This window comes from Pseudopodoces humilis, chromosome 29 (genome assembly GCF_049639895.1).
Source record: "Pseudopodoces humilis isolate 2021_Gansu_Grassland_sample_001 chromosome 29, ASM4963989v1, whole genome shotgun sequence".
Lineage (NCBI taxonomy): Eukaryota > Metazoa > Chordata > Aves > Passeriformes > Paridae > Pseudopodoces > Pseudopodoces humilis.
The window spans coordinates 2,986,721-3,002,016 of NC_142228.1; the positions used below are offsets into that span (position 1 = coordinate 2,986,721).

Here is a 15,296-nt window from a genome sequence, read left to right on the forward strand (position 1 = left end):
GCGCCCCCTGGCGGGACGCACGCGCGTTGCCAGGGCGCCGCCGGGGGCGGAGGTGCGCGGCGCTGCCCCGGAAGTGAGCAGTGCGCACGCGCGCTGCCGTTGGCGCCGGCGGGAGACGCGGCGGTACCGGAGTCGGGCGGGGCGCGGAGCGGAGCGGAGCCTCGGCCGCGATGCCGCGGGAGATCATCACCCTGCAGCTGGGCCAGTGCGGCAACCAGAGTGAGCGCGCCACGGCCGTGGCGGCCCCGGGAGAGCGCGCACCGGGCGGGGTCGGGATGCTGCGGGGGGGGCCAGCTAGCGGGCCTGGCGGGACGGGGCGGGGCTTCAAGCGAATGGGGCGGGGCCCGCGGACCGGGGCACTCCGGGCCCTTCCCCTGCCCCGGTCCCGGCCCCGGTCCCGCTGCCCGGCCCGTCTGACCGCGCCTCCCCGCAGTCGGGTTCGAGTTCTGGAAGCAGCTCTGCGCCGAGCACGGCATCAGCCCCGAGGGCATCGTGGAAGAGTTCGCCACCGAGGGCACCGACCGCAAGGACGTCTTCTTTTACCAGGTACCGGCAGCCCCAGGCCGTGGAGCGGGCGCACCCCGCCAAGTGTGCTGTGTCCGGGCGGTGCAGCTGGGCTGTGTGTGCCCGTGCAGCCCGCTCCGCAGCCCCTGCGGGCACACGGACGGCTGGGCGGGCACGGACCGTGCAGGTGGGAGCGGCGGCTCAGCCCCGGCTCCTGCTTACAGCCCGCTCCGGGCTCCCGCCTGCGCTGCCGCTCTGTTAGCGGAGCGCTGTGGAGGCGGAGCAGAGGCACGAGGCTGTGGTGCCATAGATAGTGTCTTATGTAAGCACGAAGAGTTCCCCCTCCCGCGCTGGGAGTGCTCTGGGGCACTGGGATGCTGCAGTGAGGATAAGCTGCACAGGACCGGCCTCTCTCTCCCCCTCTGGCCAGGCCTGACCATGTGGGGCTCACCTGCAGCCAGGGGGTAGCTCCTGCTCTGGCAGTGGAAGTGGCACGAAGCTGCAGCAGCATCAAGATCCTCTTGCTCCCGTTGTAGGCAGATGATGAGCACTACATCCCCCGGGCTGTGCTGCTGGACCTGGAGCCCCGTGTCATCCACTCCATCCTCAATTCCCCTTACGCCAACCTTTACAACCCAGAAAACATCTACCTGTCCGAGCATGGAGGGGGAGCTGGGAACAACTGGGCCAGTGGCTTCTCGCAGGTACCAGCTCTAGTGCTGCTGGGTGAGACGGGGCAGCTCTTCAGCTCTGGGGCTTTGTCCTGGCTCCCTCGTGTCAGCTCAGTCCCAGTTTCCGAAGAGCAACTTGTCACTGGCAGGGACTGATGTCTCTGGGACTGTGTTCCTGAGCCCTGTGGTACCCTGGGAACAGGACCACACTGCCAGTCTGACTTGACTTCACACCAAGCTTGAGCAGCTCTTCTCCATGTTCTGTGGGAAAGGAACAAAACCAGTCCTGATCTCTCTTGCAGGGAGAAAAGATCCATGAAGATATTTTTGACATAATAGACAGAGAGGCTGATGGGAGTGACAGTTTGGAAGTAAGTAAACAAGGGACTTGGATCCAGTGGCCCTGCTTGGTGTTTTCCCAGCTTGGTTGCTCTTTGTAAGGTTGAGCTCAGCACTGCAATGGGCACAGACTTGCTCAGTGAGCTTCTGGAACTGAGCACAGGACATGTAGAGCGGGGATCTAGGGACAGGAGGTCTGTCCGTCCCCACTCCATGCCAGCCTGCCCCAGAAGTTCTTTCACTGTTCACTTGTGGAGCATTTTTCTTTACACTGTCTGTGTGAACCCATACCCTGTGTGCAGACAGGGCTGCTGGGTGCTCCTGTCAGGCTGTGACACGGCAGCAGGGGAAGGAAGGGAGAGCATCACCAGAACAAGCTGGCAGAAGATTTGAGTGCCTGTTGTGGGAGCTGAGCTGGAGTCAGGCAGCGAGAGCTTGGCCTCGGTCATTCTAGAGGGAGGGAGGGGTGTGAAGGACCCAGGAAAGGGCTGAGAACGTGCAGTTCCATTTCCTGTGACTATCTGGACCCTGGAGGTGACATTGGAGCTATTCCAATCCTGTTCTGGGTGGGAGGAATCCTGAGCTCCCGAGCAGCTGTTGCGCTTTGTGGGGTGTGCAGAGATGCAGATCCCACGGTGTGGGCAGGAGTGGCCTGAGGAGCTGTGGCTGCTGCTGGGGTCAGTCTCTGCTGCATTCGTGCTCCCAGCAGCCATGAGGAGCTCTGGCCCTGTCTGGCAGGTCTGGCTGGAGGTAGTGAGGGTGACACACTGTCTGCTCTGGGGCTGAGCTTCACCTTCAGCACCTGCCTTCTGCTTCCTTCCAGGGATTTGTGCTTTGCCACTCCATCGCTGGTGGAACAGGCTCTGGGCTGGGCTCATACCTCCTGGAGAGACTGAATGACAGGTGAGCACAGCCCTGTCCCCTTCCCACACCACAGTGCCTGGCCCAGCCTGGGCAGCCTGCCTGGAGCGGGAGCGCTGACTCAGAGCCACCACCCCCACCCAAACACTGCCTTGTGCAATCCCTGGCATGCTGCCTGCAGAAGGCTGGCTCCTGATACGCCTGGGGACTTCAGAGGCTCTGAAACTGGACTCCTTCTGTCCAAGCTCTGCCTTCCCTCAGATGTTCTTATCAGGCTGTGGACACCCTGACAGTGCAGGGGAGGGTGGGAGGCTCTGGCTGAAGGCTGTGAGTTGCCATCCTGGCCTGTTTCAGCTTGCATCCTCTTGAAAAGACTTGTGAGCAGCTGCTTAATCAGCCTGTGGATGGTTCAGCCTCCCTGTAGCTCCTCTGGCAGCCTTGTGCTGCTGGGGTAGGCATTGCTGGGACACATTCTCTCCCTCCCTGGGAGCCACTCTGGCTGCAGCTTTTGTGACTCACCCTGTCCTGAGCCCTGGAGACTGCTAAGGCAGCTTGTGGGAGGGGAGAGTGCAGCTTGATGCTGTTAACCCTTGAGATGCTGCACTTCTCACTAGGTATCCAAAGAAACTGGTGGAGACCTACTCGGTGTTCCCAAACCAGGATGAGATGAGCGATGTTGTAGTCCAGCCATACAACTCTCTGCTGACACTGAAGAGGCTGACCCAGAATGCTGACTGTGTGGTAAGAGGCCCGTGGTGCAGCCAGCCCTGAGGAGTCGTCCTTGTCCCCACAGCTCAGATCTGGGGCCCATCCTGGGGCCAGCACAGTGACAGCACCGTGTGCCTGCGAGCCCCCGGTGCAGCAATGAGTGCACCCCAAACAGAAGGGCCAAGCAGATGTGGCCCCCAGGACCCCCACTGGTGCTAACCCCTGCAGAGCTGCCTGGCATTTCTGCCTTGGTGGTTCTTCCCAAGGCAGTGAGGACTAGCTGTGCTTCCTCTGTGGAGCTGTGCTGCAGCCCCTGCCTGAATGCAACACCTGTGTCATTTGCAGCACCCACAAGGTCCCCAGCCAGGCAGCGCCTTCAGCCTGCGCCTTCAGCCAGGTCCCCTGCAGCTGCACCCTGCATGTGGCAATGGAGGAGCAGTTGCACTGGAGCTGCTGCAACTGACACTGCTGCAGTGCTGACCCAGGGGCAGAGCTCTTCGGGAGAGCATGGGGAGCACAGCCAGGAGGGAGGGAAGAGGTTCCATTGACGGTGTCAGTTACGTGCCACAGATGAGTCAGCTTGTGGTTTCAAGTGTCTGCCGCTTGTACAGATGGCTCCACTCAGGCCCTGTGCTGGACCACCAGTGCCCTGGGACACATGGCCAGGACTGCCCTTCCTCAGCTGCCTCAGGGGCCCTTCACAGAGCCAGGTTTCTCTTGCAGGTGGTTCTGGACAACACAGCCTTGAATCGGATCGCGACAGACCGGCTGCACATTCAGAACCCGTCATTCTCACAGATCAACCAGCTGGTGAGGACTTTTCCTTCAGGAGAAGCCAGCGTGGGATTTCCCTGCTGTGTTCAGTTTAGTCTGAACCTGCTTCATGGGCTGGGCTCAGGGGTGGGCAGCCTGGAGCTGTGAGGGTCCTGTGCCCTTCCAGGCACCCCAGCTTCCCTCGGCATGTCTGAGGCAGGTTTGACATGCTCTGCAACCCTCTGCTGACCCTGTCCTCTCCCCTAGGTCTCCACCATCATGTCTGCCAGCACCACCACGCTCAGGTATCCCGGGTACATGAACAACGACCTCATCGGGCTGATCGCCTCGCTCATCCCCACGCCCCGGCTGCACTTCCTCATGACGGGGTACACGCCACTCACCACCGACCAGTCGGTAAGGCAGCCCCAGGCTCTCCTTCCCATCCCCAAGGGCAGAGAAGCTGCCACACTCACCTTGCAGCATCTGTCAGCCCCGTCTCGGTGTGAGCTGTCACTGCACGTCCCAAATCCCAGCCCATGTGCTCACACCATGTGACTGCTGCATGTGCAATGAATCAGACACGAGCAGGGAGCTGTGCTTGTGCCAGGCTACCTGCTGCACGCATCAGGGCAGCTGTCAAGATCATCGTGGTCAGGACTGGCCACCCTTAGCAGTGATGAGAGCCAGGCCAGGAGAGTGGTTCTGCCACTCCCGTGAGCCATTGGCTTCGACAATTTGGATCCAAACCCTAATGCTCGTTGTCACTGATGGTGGGCTACAGGTGTCAGCCCTTTCCTGAAACTCAGTCTGTGTCTGAGAGTGAATCTGCCGCCCCTCTGCACTACAAGTGCTGCTTCTTGCCTTTGGCTTGTCCCTAACGTGTCCCCCAGCCCCCTGGTGCCAGTGGGGCAGTTCTGTTTCGGGAGGTGCTCACCTGCACTGGCCCACCGCGGTCCGGAAGGAACTAACAGCTGCTCTTCTCCTCTCCCTCCGTGCATTTCCTCAGGATGTTTCTCAGAGAAGCAAATCTGAAAAACTGCTGGCTCTGAAAAGGGTATCAGTGTGTGATCTGTCCTCTGAGGGAGGAGTGCGGGCAGGGCTCAGCCAATGGCTCAACCAGTGCAGGAGGGGGCTGCCACCTCAGCCAGCTGTCCCTGCTGTGGGCAGTCTGGGTGCTGGCCCTGGCTGTGACCCTCCCTGGCCAGTAGCAGCTGGGCAAAGCCCCAACAGCACTCAGGGAGGGCAGTGGCCAGGCTGCCCATAGCTCAGAGCTGAGCAAGGCAGGGAGGACATGGAGTGGGGAACAAGTCCTTTCCAGTTGAGCTCCCATTGCTCCCTGCCTGGCAGTGGGACAGGACTCATGTTTGACAATAACAACATAAAACAGGTCCCTGACCCTCTGTTCTCAGCTGAGCTTCACCCCCAGCCCCTGCTGTGCTGCAGGGTGGGGACCAGACAGCTCCCAAGCTGGAGCCTTTACTGACACTCTGTTTCTTGGCCTGGCTGTGCCTGTTGTGTGGTGTTGGGATTTCTCTTGTCTTGCGTGCGGCTTTGCATGTGACTCTATCCTCAGGGTGAGGGCATCTCTGTCCAGCTGCCCCCTGCTCCTGTGTGTGTGTGTAGCAGGCAGCAGGAGGGCAGGAGCAGCACACCTACTCCCTCTGACCCCTGGCTGGCCTGTGCAGGTGGCCAGCGTGAGGAAAACCACAGTCCTGGATGTGATGAGAAGGCTGCTGCAGCCTAAAAACGTGATGGTGTCCACAGGGCGAGATAGGCAGACCAACCACTGCTACATCGCCATCCTCAACATCATCCAGGGAGAGGTGGATCCTACACAGGTGAGTTCCTCTGGCTGTTCAGGTACTGATGGCCATGGTGTGGGTCCAGGGAAGAGCATGGTCACTGTGGGTGATCCTGGGGTGGGACTCAGGGCAGTGCCTGAGAGCTGGCTTCAAATTGCTCCTGTTTGGGCTTTGGCCTCATGGAAAGGCTGCAGTCATGCTGAAATCCACCTTCCCGTGGCTGTCTCTTGCAGCTCCTGGGTCTGCTGCAGCCAAGCTGTTTGTCCCTCAACTTGGTGCCCCTTGCTGTTCTCATCCCACCAGGTTCACAAGAGTCTGCAGCGGATCCGGGAGAGGAAGTTGGCCAACTTCATCCCCTGGGGCCCTGCCAGCATCCAGGTGGCTTTGTCCCGCAAGTCCCCGTACCTGCCGTCCGCTCACCGTGTCAGCGGGCTCATGATGGCAAACCACACCAACATCTCCTCGGTGAGTGCCTTTCCTCACCACGCCGGGCCCTGCAGCCCCAGACCTCGTGTCTCTTCAGTCTGGGCCTGTCACAAAGCCAGGGACGGGGTGGGTGGCTCCCAGCAGGGCTCAGGTCTGGTCCAGGGTCCTCTCCTCAGTCCTGCTGGCCGAGGTGCCCTTCTCTTGGGAAGGGTCCCTGGGGAGCTGTGGCCCCCCTGACCCTGCGCCGCTCTCCAGCTGTTTGAGCGGACGTGCCGGCAGTACGACAAACTGCGCAAGCGAGAGGCCTTCCTGGAGCAGTTCCGCAAGGAGGACATCTTCAAGGACAACTTCGACGAGCTGGACAACTCCCGGGAGATCGTGCAGCAGCTGATCGATGAGTATCACGCAGCCACACGCCCCGACTACATCTCCTGGGGCACGCAGGAACAGTGAGTGCCATGCCGGGAGACGGGAAGGTCCCATGGCCACCCCCACGCACGCCGGCAGGGCTCGTCTCGGCCGTGCCCACGTTTCTCACCCCTCAGCGCTGCCTGGCGCGGCTGAGCCCTCTGTGGAAGGCCCTCTGTGGGGAGCCTGCAGCTCCTCAGCGGGGGACAGCCCCCGCCCCACCGTGTGCCCTGGCCCAGGACAGGACTGGGGCAGCTGCGCGCTCTGCTGGGAGGGAACCTCTGCCTGTGGGAGCAAAACTTGCTGTAAGGAGGAGGAGAGTGACCCTGGGGCTGGGAACAGGCCTGGCCCCCTGAGTTGGGTGCACACAACCCCCGTGGCCAAAGGCTCCGTGTGGCTGAGCTAGTCCTTGCCCTGGGCAGGAGCCTTGTTCCTTCTTGGCCAGATCAGGCCTGGGGCACGGGCTGTATCTATATTTTTGTAGGTTATTTTGCTTTAATAAAGGCCGTTCCTGCACTGATGCTGCCTGCATGACTCCAGATTGAACAGCCAGGCAGGGAAGCCAGATGCAGAGACCAGGGCCTTGTCTGGCTGGCCAACTGGCCCCGTGGCACAGGAGCACCATGGCCACTGCTCATCAGCACGTCCCGGGGTGTGCAGGGCCAGCTCTGCCCCAGCGGGCAGTGCCATGGGGCCCAGGCAGCACTGGGCAACTGCTGCAGCAGAGCCAGAAATACTGGCAGGACCTGCCAGCACGGCTGACCAGGGCTGGGACCGGCACCACCCTGCCCGCAGAGCACGCAGCACCCACATGGATCTCCTGCAGGAGTGAGGCCCTGTGCAGGGGTGGGCCGTGAGGGCCTGGGGGTGCTCTCACCAGTCAGGATCTGAGGCAGGGGACATGGGCTTGAGGCCGTACAGTGTCAGGGGATATGGACACAGCAGCTCTGGTTCTGACCTGTGGGAGTTGGGCTGTAAGCTGGGGACAAGGGGCAGTGCCGGCACCATCCCAAGCCCAGGTAAAATTAGGATCTTCCTCTTAGCCTTCAGGGCACAGAGCAGGCGACTGAAAATGCAGCCACCGTGGCAGCAGGAGCTCCCACGCCCTCTTTGGCAGCGGCGCCCGTGGCTGGGGCTGTTCCCCCCGCTGGGGCAGCCAGTGCCAGGGGCTGCCGGGGAGCTGGAGCTGCCTGTGCTCTTGGTGAAATGCCAAAGGTCGCCTGGCAGTGACCAGAGGGACAGCAGTCCCTGCCCCCAAGGACACACTGTGCTGCTCCTCCCCGCTGCCTGTCCCAGGCCCTGCTGCCCTGGCTGCCCTAGGGATCCGACTGTCCCAGCCTCCCGCTGTCAGCCCACGCTCCAGGACAGGAGGCCCAGCCTTTCCTTTGTGCATTTATTTAGAAAAACAACCAACCAACCCCCCCATCCCAAGACAGAACCAACAAACTCTACAGAGGCAATACTGAGGGGCTGAGCCCCAGCCGTACCAGCTGCCACTCCACCAGCCACCCCTGTGACATAAACCTGGCCACAGGGCCACCTCAGAGCCCAGCCACTCGTGCAGGAGGAGCCCGCGGGTCCCCGGGGCAGCTTGGCCAAAAGCCGCCCGCAGCTTTCCCGAAGGGGTGGGTCCAGAGGACGGACAGACAGATGATGGCACAGCACTACTGCCTGGTACCCTCTGCTCTGAGCAAAGCCCCCGGGGCACGAGCAGAGTGGCCAGGCAACACAAGTGCTGCAGGCAAAGGCACCAGGGTATAGGGGACGGGGACAGGCCTGGGGGCAGTGAGGGGAACCACAGCGGGGCGGCCCCACTGCCCACCAGGGAAAGTGCTGGGAGACGTGGGGCACGCAGGCGTCTCAAAATAAATTAAGGAATAGCCAGAAAGGCAATGGCAGTGGGGGGAGCACCACCCCCTGGCCCCCTGCTCTCAGGAGCAGCTGGGGGCCAGCACAGACCTGCCACTCGCTGCCAGGCTTGGCTGCCCTCCCACGCCGGCCATTGGAGCACCTGCGTGGCCACATCAGCTGCTGGGCTAGCTGTGGGAGGAACCCACTGAGGGCCGGTGCTGCCAGGGCCCGGCTGCAGGGCAGAGCCCCTGGGGCAGCACAGTGGGCTCCGAGCTGGGGCGACTGGTGGGAGGCTCCTGGGGCCGGGGCAGCCGCTGGGCACCCGCAGAGGCGAGGTACGTGTTGAGGAGCTGGGCGATCTCATCCACCTGCAGGTAGAGGGGGCACAGGGGGTCAGTCTGGGGCAGCTTTGGTGAGAGGGGAGGGTGGAGGGATGGCAGCCCCTTACCTGGGAGGTCTCAAAGAGCAGGTCTCGATCCTCCACAGAGAGGCGGAAGGTGCTGCTGTCAGAGGCGCCAAAGGAGGAGATGCGGCCGTAGCAGAAGCTGTCCAAGGGCTCGGGCTCTCCCGGCTTGTAGAGCGAGACGGCCTTGGCCCCGATGCCCAGCCACAGGCGCTGGGGCCCAGAGCCCACTGGGCTCTGCAGGGAGAGGGGTGTCAGGGTTGCCCACTGCCAAGGCTGCCCCTGTACCACACCCAGCCGGGGCCTCACCACGTGCAGGTCGACATCGAAGAGTGTGGAGCCGAAGCCAGGCCACTCCCGCACCAAGGCCATGTAGGCAGCCATGGCCTCGGGCCGGCCCATGCCCTGCAGCAGCTTCCACTTCTCCACAATGGCAGCCATGGTGCTGGCCCCCTCCTCACGCAGACGGCCCCGCAGGCGCTGGTCCCGCTCCGCCCGTTGCTTGGCCAGCGCTTGACCCCAGAGCCCGCCGGCCAGCAGCCCCGCGCGCAGCCGGGCCCCCCGGCACTTGGTGGGGGGCCGGTGGGGCGGGGGCGGCAAGCGGGCATGCAGCACGTGGGGTGGGAAGAGCTCCTCCAGGCGCGGGAAGGGCGCGTGGGTGGAGAAGTCGCTGTTGAGACTCTGCAGGCGCAGGGCCGCCAGCGTCTGCAGCGTCTCCTCGGATGTGGGCACGTAGCCCCGCAGCACCATCTCGTGCGCCTGCGAGAGAGGGGGGTGAGCCGGCACTGCCACCACGGCACGGCATGGCACAGCCACCCCAGTGTGCCACTCACCTGCTCGAAGAGGAGGGCAAACTCCAGGCTGTCCCGTGGGACATTGTCTGTGTCCAGGAAACCGTAGTGCTTGAAGCAGAGCCGGCACGGTGGGTCCTGCTCCCGGTCCTCTCCAGCCAGGCTGCAGCGACAGGATTGGCTCCATCAGCTTGTGGACGTGCCCCATATGGTCTGTCCCCTCCCACCCGTGGCCCCCCAGCCCCTCTCCTCCACAGGCAGCAGAACACGACATTTACTTTTCAAACCTGGTGAGGACATCAGCCAGCAGTGTGGCACTGCCCACTGGCTGCTCCCGTCGCCGGGACTGCTCGTAGAGCGCAAAGAGGTTGGGGCTCTGGGACAGCCCCAGGCGTGACACAAGTTCCTGGGCCACCTGGGCGAGACAAAGGCAACCGATGGTGACCACGTGTTCCTGGCCACGGCACTCAGGGCTGCAAAGGGACACAGACAGGTCATGGTGGGCAAAGGCAGACAGCCCCTGGCCCCTCTCCACCGTGGCTCAGCTGGGAGAGACCCTGCTCAGCTGCTGTGGCACACTGCCCACCCAACCCTGTGCACCAAAATGTCCCCAGCCCCCTGCCTGGCACAGCCGTAACCCCTCACCTCCTCAGCCGTGGTGTGGGAACTGATGGCCACGCTGCAGGAGGGCGCCCCAGGGCAGTGCACTGTGCAGATCATCTCTTGCCGCTGCATCAGCACCAGGATCTCCTCCAGAGAGGGCACGCATTCCCGCCCCTTCGTCTTTCCCAACGCCTCCCGGATGAAACAGGAGTACTTGGCCATCTCCGAGGCAGGGAAACGGATCTCTGTCCTGCAAGAAATGCCAGGAGGATCAGGGTGGCACCGATCAGAGGGGTGCCCAGCACCTGGCGAGCTCCCTGGTGACAGCTGGCACCCCTGGCACTCACCTGTCCAGGTGGAAGCGCAGGAAGCGCAGGACAGGCGGGGAGGGCAGGAAGGTGCAGCTCATGCAGGTGAGGAGCTGCCAGTAGTGCAGGTCGCCCTGCCCGCCCGGCGCCGGCGGCTCCGTAGTCTGCTTCACCAGCTGGCAGTAGATCTCATCCACCAGCGGTGGCAGGTCCAGGCAGGTCTGCAGGACACCCTGCATCAGCGGCACTGGGTCCCGCTCTGACTCCAGCTGCTGCAGCGAGTTGAAGAGCTTCACAGCCTCGTCGCGCAGCGTGGTGTAGCTGCGGGGGCCAGGGGCTGCGGGATGGGATGAGGGTTAACAGCCCCATGGTCATCCCCAGCACCCCGGCCAGCAGCTGGGCACTGTCCTCACACCCAGGGCCAGCCAGGCCCCAGCTCAGTGCCCACCCACCCCGCACAGCGTCCAGCCCAGCCGTCATTGCTGCCAGCCTAGAGCGTAGGACCCAACTCTGTGCCCCCCACCTGCCCCTCACCACTTTGGTCCAGGCTGCCGTAGGGGAAGGGCAGCAGGGGAGCGTAGAGGGGGCCACTGGTGTAGCGCAGGATGGGGTTGCAGCGATAGATCTGCTCCAGAACCTCGGGGCTGTCTCTGTGCTCCTGGCGGGGGCAAAGCAATAGCAGCAGCTGCAGAGGGGTCACCTGGCCCAGTGCCTGGCACAGACCCCCACCACCACCCTGGGGCACGCAAAGCCCCAAACATCCATCCCAGCGTTGCCTACAGCTGTGGGCATGGGCAGCCCAGCGCCATGGGCTGACCTCCACATCACGCATGAGCAGCTGGGTGGGCGTCTGGACAGGTGCTTTGCTGTCAATGACCTTCTGCACGGCGCACACCCAGCGCACGGCCTCGTTGAGGTGCTCCGTGTACAGGCGGTAGCAATGCTTCCTGCCAAACACCGTCACGCTCCAGTAGCCTGCAAGGGACAGACCCACTCACTCACTCACACCAAGCCACAGCCAGGCTGGCTCAGCGCCCCAGGGTTCAGCACAGCTCCTCCTCTGGGCAAAAGAGGCCCTCGGGACTGGGAGGGTAACACAGCGCACAAGGGGCTGGGAAGACACAGCCCAGGCAAGGGGCATGGGCACCTCACCTGTCTCCTTGTAGAGCTGCTTGTCTGGCCAGAGCACAGAGCAGAGGCTGGTGAGCACCAGGGAGCCCAGCCGCCTGGCCCCCTTCTCGTTGCTGCTGTAGTAGTCCAGGGAATCAGGGGTCAGCACGAACCAGTACTTCCGAGGACGGATCCAGGGGGTCTTCATGCAGCCCCGCATCTCCCGCTGCAGCCAGCCTGGGAAAGGGAACCCTCAGCCCTCACTGACATCAACCCCACCGGCTTCTCAGCACAGGGAAGGGTCTGCACAGGTCTGACCATCCCTCTGGGGCAGCTGGGGCACAATCCCACCTTTAACAAGAGCATCAGGGTCATCCTCCACTGGCCCTGGGCCTTTCTCCACGATGAGGCTGCGCATCTCCTCTGCAACAAGCAGGGACCTGAGGACAACATGGGGCTGAGCTCAGGTACCCGTGGGGGTCTCCCACAGCCCCTGAGCAGGGAGCTGGCCTGGGGACTGGGATGAGCTGGGTCCCAAGGGGCTCTGGGCACCCCACAGCCCTGCGGTGGGAACACGGCAGAGTCATTGGGTGCAAATGACCCCGGCTAAAAATAAGCTGTTTGCAGTCTTGGCCCTGCCAAGGAATTCGGAAAATGAACAACCAGGAAGGAATGTTGGCAGCAGTGTCAGTACTGCGAGTACAGGGAGCGAGCAGGCCCCTGTGCCCCGGCTGCCTGTCTTCCTCAGCACCGACCACCCCAGGGCACAGCCTCTGCTGATGAGCACAGCCTGGCAGAACCCCCTGGCACAGAAGAGTCATGCACAGCCCCATCAGCTAAGCCTGTGGCAGTTCAGCTATCCGGCACGGCAGGGGGATGGAGACATGCCTGAGGATGCGCCAGGGATGGGGACAAGCACGGCAGTCCCGGCTCTGCCACTCCCTGCTCTACCTGACAGGGCAGCACAGCCTGGTGCTAGCTCTGTGGGCAGGATGGTTCAGCACATCCAGCACCAGGACAACCTCCCACAACATGCCAGTCCCTCAGCTCCTGCAGCACCACACAAGGGACACAATGCAGCAGGGGATCACTCACCGCTCCGAGCCACTGCTGCTACGGGTGGGCTGGCTCAGGCTCACCTCCAGAGATCCCTGGGGAGGAAGGAGACATCTCAGCCCCATGGTCATTACCTGGCACCCCTGTCCATCTCCCACCATGACTGTATGCTTCCTTATCAACCCAGCTCTGGGCTCAGAGAGACGGGCTCACACCCTGCTGCCATGGGGCAGAGGAGCCCTGGCACCCACAAGGCCACGGCAAGAAGCAGGGCTGCAGCTGGGACACCCCGGGTGTGGGGGCAGCCGGCGGGCGCGCTGGCCGTGTGTCCTGAGCTGACCCGGCTGGCTGAATACCGTGCAGAATTGCACAAGGTCAGTGCTGAGTAATACGCTTACGGCACAAAGTCCCATTGTAATGGGGCCGCTGACTTCCTGCCCGCGGCGGTGGGACGCAGCACTGGGAAGTCCCTGGCCCTGCAGCAGGACAGGGTCAGTTCCTCCTCACGCAGCACAACTTGACATGGACAGTGCCACGCACGTGACAGCCCTGGCACACACGCTGGGACACGAGGCAGAGCCCAGGCACAGGCAGGCACCGGGTCGGGCAGGCTGCCCAGCAGAGAGGGGTGCGGGGACATGGATGCACCAGCAATGCTGTCCTGGGAGATGCACGGGAGCTCCTGCCAGCTGCAGCACAACAGGGCAGCTAGAGGCATGACAGGCCACAGCACGCAACACCGAGGAAAAGAGACAGACGCTAAAAATAGTGACAGGGAGGGGGGAGCCGCCGCAGGTATGGTCGTGCTGTGGGGCAGGGCCAGACACCACTGACCTGTGGCATTAAGGGCACCTGTCACAGAATGATGGCATCCGTGCACAGCGCCAGCACCTCCAGACACTGTCCCACTGCCGAGGCTGGGGAGGGCCTCACGCACTCCTCAGGGCTGCAGGCACCGAGGCAGTGCCTGGTTTCTCGAGGGCAGTCCAGAGGAGGCAGCAGTGGCAGCCGGCTCCTTCTCAGGGATATAAATAAACAGGAGAGAAGCTGCGGCGGCAGGGCCAGGGTAGCTGCTCCCACGCTCCCACGAAGGGGCGGTCGACGCTGTGGCTTTCCAAGGACCCCCTGGCCACAGCAGAGGGCTCTCGGGGGAGCTGGCGTCACCAGTCGCCCACGCCAGCCCGGAGCCAGTGCGGCTCATGGGATGTGGGAAGCCCAAAGACGGTTCCTGACATAGTTGTGCCCTTGGCACTGCCACCAGTTCCCGGAGGGCCCAGCTCCAGCCCTGTCACTGCCCCCACTTCCCACTGTCCCACGGTGCTGGCACTACTGGGAAAGGGGACCTGCTGCTAAGGGACCGACAGCGTAGGGCTTCCCCCAGCCCTGCACAGCCAGGACCGTGCTACAGCCCCTTCAGTGGGCAGCAGAGAGGGGCCACAGCAAGCGGGACCAGGCGGACACCATGCCCGGCACCCCTCGAGTCCCCACGGCCCTTGGTGCAGGAGACGGCCGGGACAGACGGGAGGCCCCGGGAGCCGGGGCTGCCCCCGCACCCCGCGCTATCAGCCGCCGCACACGCAGCCCGGCCGGAGGAAGCACCGGTTTCCGCCGCTCCGTTTCCCTCCAGAGAGGAAGCAGCAGGAGAGGGGAGATCCAGGCCCGCTCTCCGCGCCCGGCACGTGCTCCCGGGACAGCCCCGGCCCGCTCCGGCGGGGCACTGCGGGGCACCGGGCCGCCGCGGGTCTGGCATGGGTCCGGCACGGGAGCTCCCAGTCCTGAGGAGCGGACAGCGAGGCCGAAGCGGGCAGGAGCACCGGCCAGCACCCGGCCGGCAGCGGCTCCCGTGACGGGCGGCCCTGCCCCGCGGGCCCGGGACCTCCGCGCCCGCCCGGAGCCTTCCTCGGGCTGCGGCACCGCACCCGCCGGAACGACCCACCCCGCACCCAGCGGGACCACCCCGGCGGCTCGGCTGTGCTCGTCCCTCTGGCCGTCCCAGAGCCGGTGCCGGCCCCACCTGGTCTCCCTGGGCGCGGAGCTCGAAGGACGCCTCCTCCTCCTCCTCTTCGGCCTCGCCGTCCGCCTCCCGCTCCGTCTCGCCGTAGTCCCGCCGCAGCAGCGTGAAGCCCCGTCGACAGCACAGCAGCCACCACAGCCCGCCCGGGAACGGCATCGCCCCGCCGACACCGACGGGACGGCACCGGGCCGCGCCGGGCCCGCCCCCCCGCCCGCCCGCCCGCCCCGCGCACCGGCCGCCGGCCCCGCCGCCGCCCCGGGCGGGCCGGGCCGCGCGTCACCGGGCGCCGCCAATCGCCGAGCGCGGCCCGGGGCGGAGCTGCTGCCCGGGGCGGCGGGGCCGCCGCTGCGTCAGCTGCGGGGCGGGGGCAGCGCGGGCCGGGCTGCCGGGGGGCCGGTGCTCCCGGCGCCACCGCCGGCGGGGGGCAGCGGCCGCCCTCGGCTCCTGACGGGGCACCGTCACTGAGCACCGCCTGCAGCCGGTGTGGGCACCGGACCCGGGCACGGGCCCCTGCCCTGCCCCGCGGCACCCGCATCAGGCGCTGCCCTGGCTCCTGCGTGCCGCAACACTGGCGCCCGTCCCAGCATGGCGACTCAGCCCGCTGCGGTGCCAAGGTTGTGCCGGTGGGCAGCACCGTGGGCTCTGTGCTCGGGCAGGAGGGCACCGTGGGCAGGAGGGCACCGTG

The 15,296-nt window shown here is 64.5% G+C and overlaps 2 protein-coding genes across 4 annotated transcripts; one reads left to right on the plus strand and one right to left on the minus strand.

Moving 5' to 3' along the window:
* The first annotated feature begins 81 nt into the window (after window positions 1-81).
* On the plus strand, window positions 82-6,995 carry TUBG1 (tubulin gamma 1). The gene is made up of 11 exons (XM_005531476.2): window positions 82-219; window positions 434-546; window positions 1,041-1,208; window positions 1,478-1,546; window positions 2,338-2,417; window positions 2,990-3,116; window positions 3,807-3,893; window positions 4,104-4,253; window positions 5,525-5,677; window positions 5,945-6,106; window positions 6,323-6,995. Exons 1-11 carry the CDS (start codon window positions 171-173, stop codon window positions 6,518-6,520), a joined length of 1,356 nt encoding a protein of 451 aa, XP_005531533.1. The 5' UTR covers window positions 82-170; the 3' UTR covers window positions 6,521-6,995.
* An 859-nt stretch (window positions 6,996-7,854) lies between these two features.
* Window positions 7,855-14,807, minus strand: PLEKHH3 (pleckstrin homology, MyTH4 and FERM domain containing H3). 3 transcript variants are annotated; one of them, XM_014260159.2, is made up of 13 exons: window positions 14,612-14,807; window positions 12,637-12,692; window positions 11,893-11,981; window positions 11,584-11,778; window positions 11,249-11,406; window positions 10,966-11,089; window positions 10,471-10,768; window positions 10,166-10,373; window positions 9,799-9,935; window positions 9,563-9,683; window positions 9,039-9,488; window positions 8,775-8,966; window positions 7,855-8,694 (listed from the first exon to the last, which is right to left on the minus strand). In XM_014260159.2, the coding sequence occupies exons 1-13, from the start codon at window positions 14,765-14,767 to the stop codon at window positions 8,512-8,514; spliced, it is 2,367 nt and encodes a 788-aa protein (XP_014115634.2). In that variant the 5' UTR covers window positions 14,768-14,807; the 3' UTR covers window positions 7,855-8,511. The 3 variants fall into 3 exon arrangements, with proteins under 3 accessions (XP_014115634.2, XP_014115633.2, XP_014115632.2); XM_014260158.2 differs by having other exon boundaries at window positions 8,775-9,488; window positions 9,808-9,935; XM_014260157.2 differs by having other exon boundaries at window positions 8,775-9,488.
* Between the last annotated feature and the right edge of the window lie 489 nt (window positions 14,808-15,296).

Excerpts from the sequence above, each read along its gene's own strand:
- TUBG1 (XM_005531476.2), top strand. The coding sequence starts at position 171 with ATGCCGCGGGAGATCATCACCCTGCAGCTGGGCCAGTGCGGCAACCAG. Across the intron at positions 547-1,040 it reads AGGACGTCTTCTTTTACCAG|GCAGATGATGAGCACTACAT; the intron begins GTACCGGCAGCC and ends CTCCCGTTGTAG. Across the intron at positions 2,418-2,989 it reads CTGGAGAGACTGAATGACAG|GTATCCAAAGAAACTGGTGG; the intron begins GTGAGCACAGCC and ends ACTTCTCACTAG.
- PLEKHH3 (XM_014260157.2), bottom strand. The coding sequence starts at position 14,767 with ATGCCGTTCCCGGGCGGGCTGTGGTGGCTGCTGTGCTGTCGACGGGGC. Across the intron at positions 10,374-10,470 it reads CTGCGCTTCCACCTGGACAG|GACAGAGATCCGTTTCCCTG; the intron begins GTGAGTGCCAGG and ends CATTTCTTGCAG. Across the intron at positions 9,489-9,562 it reads TTGCCCTCCTCTTCGAGCAG|GCGCACGAGATGGTGCTGCG; the intron begins GTGAGTGGCACA and ends CCTCTCTCGCAG.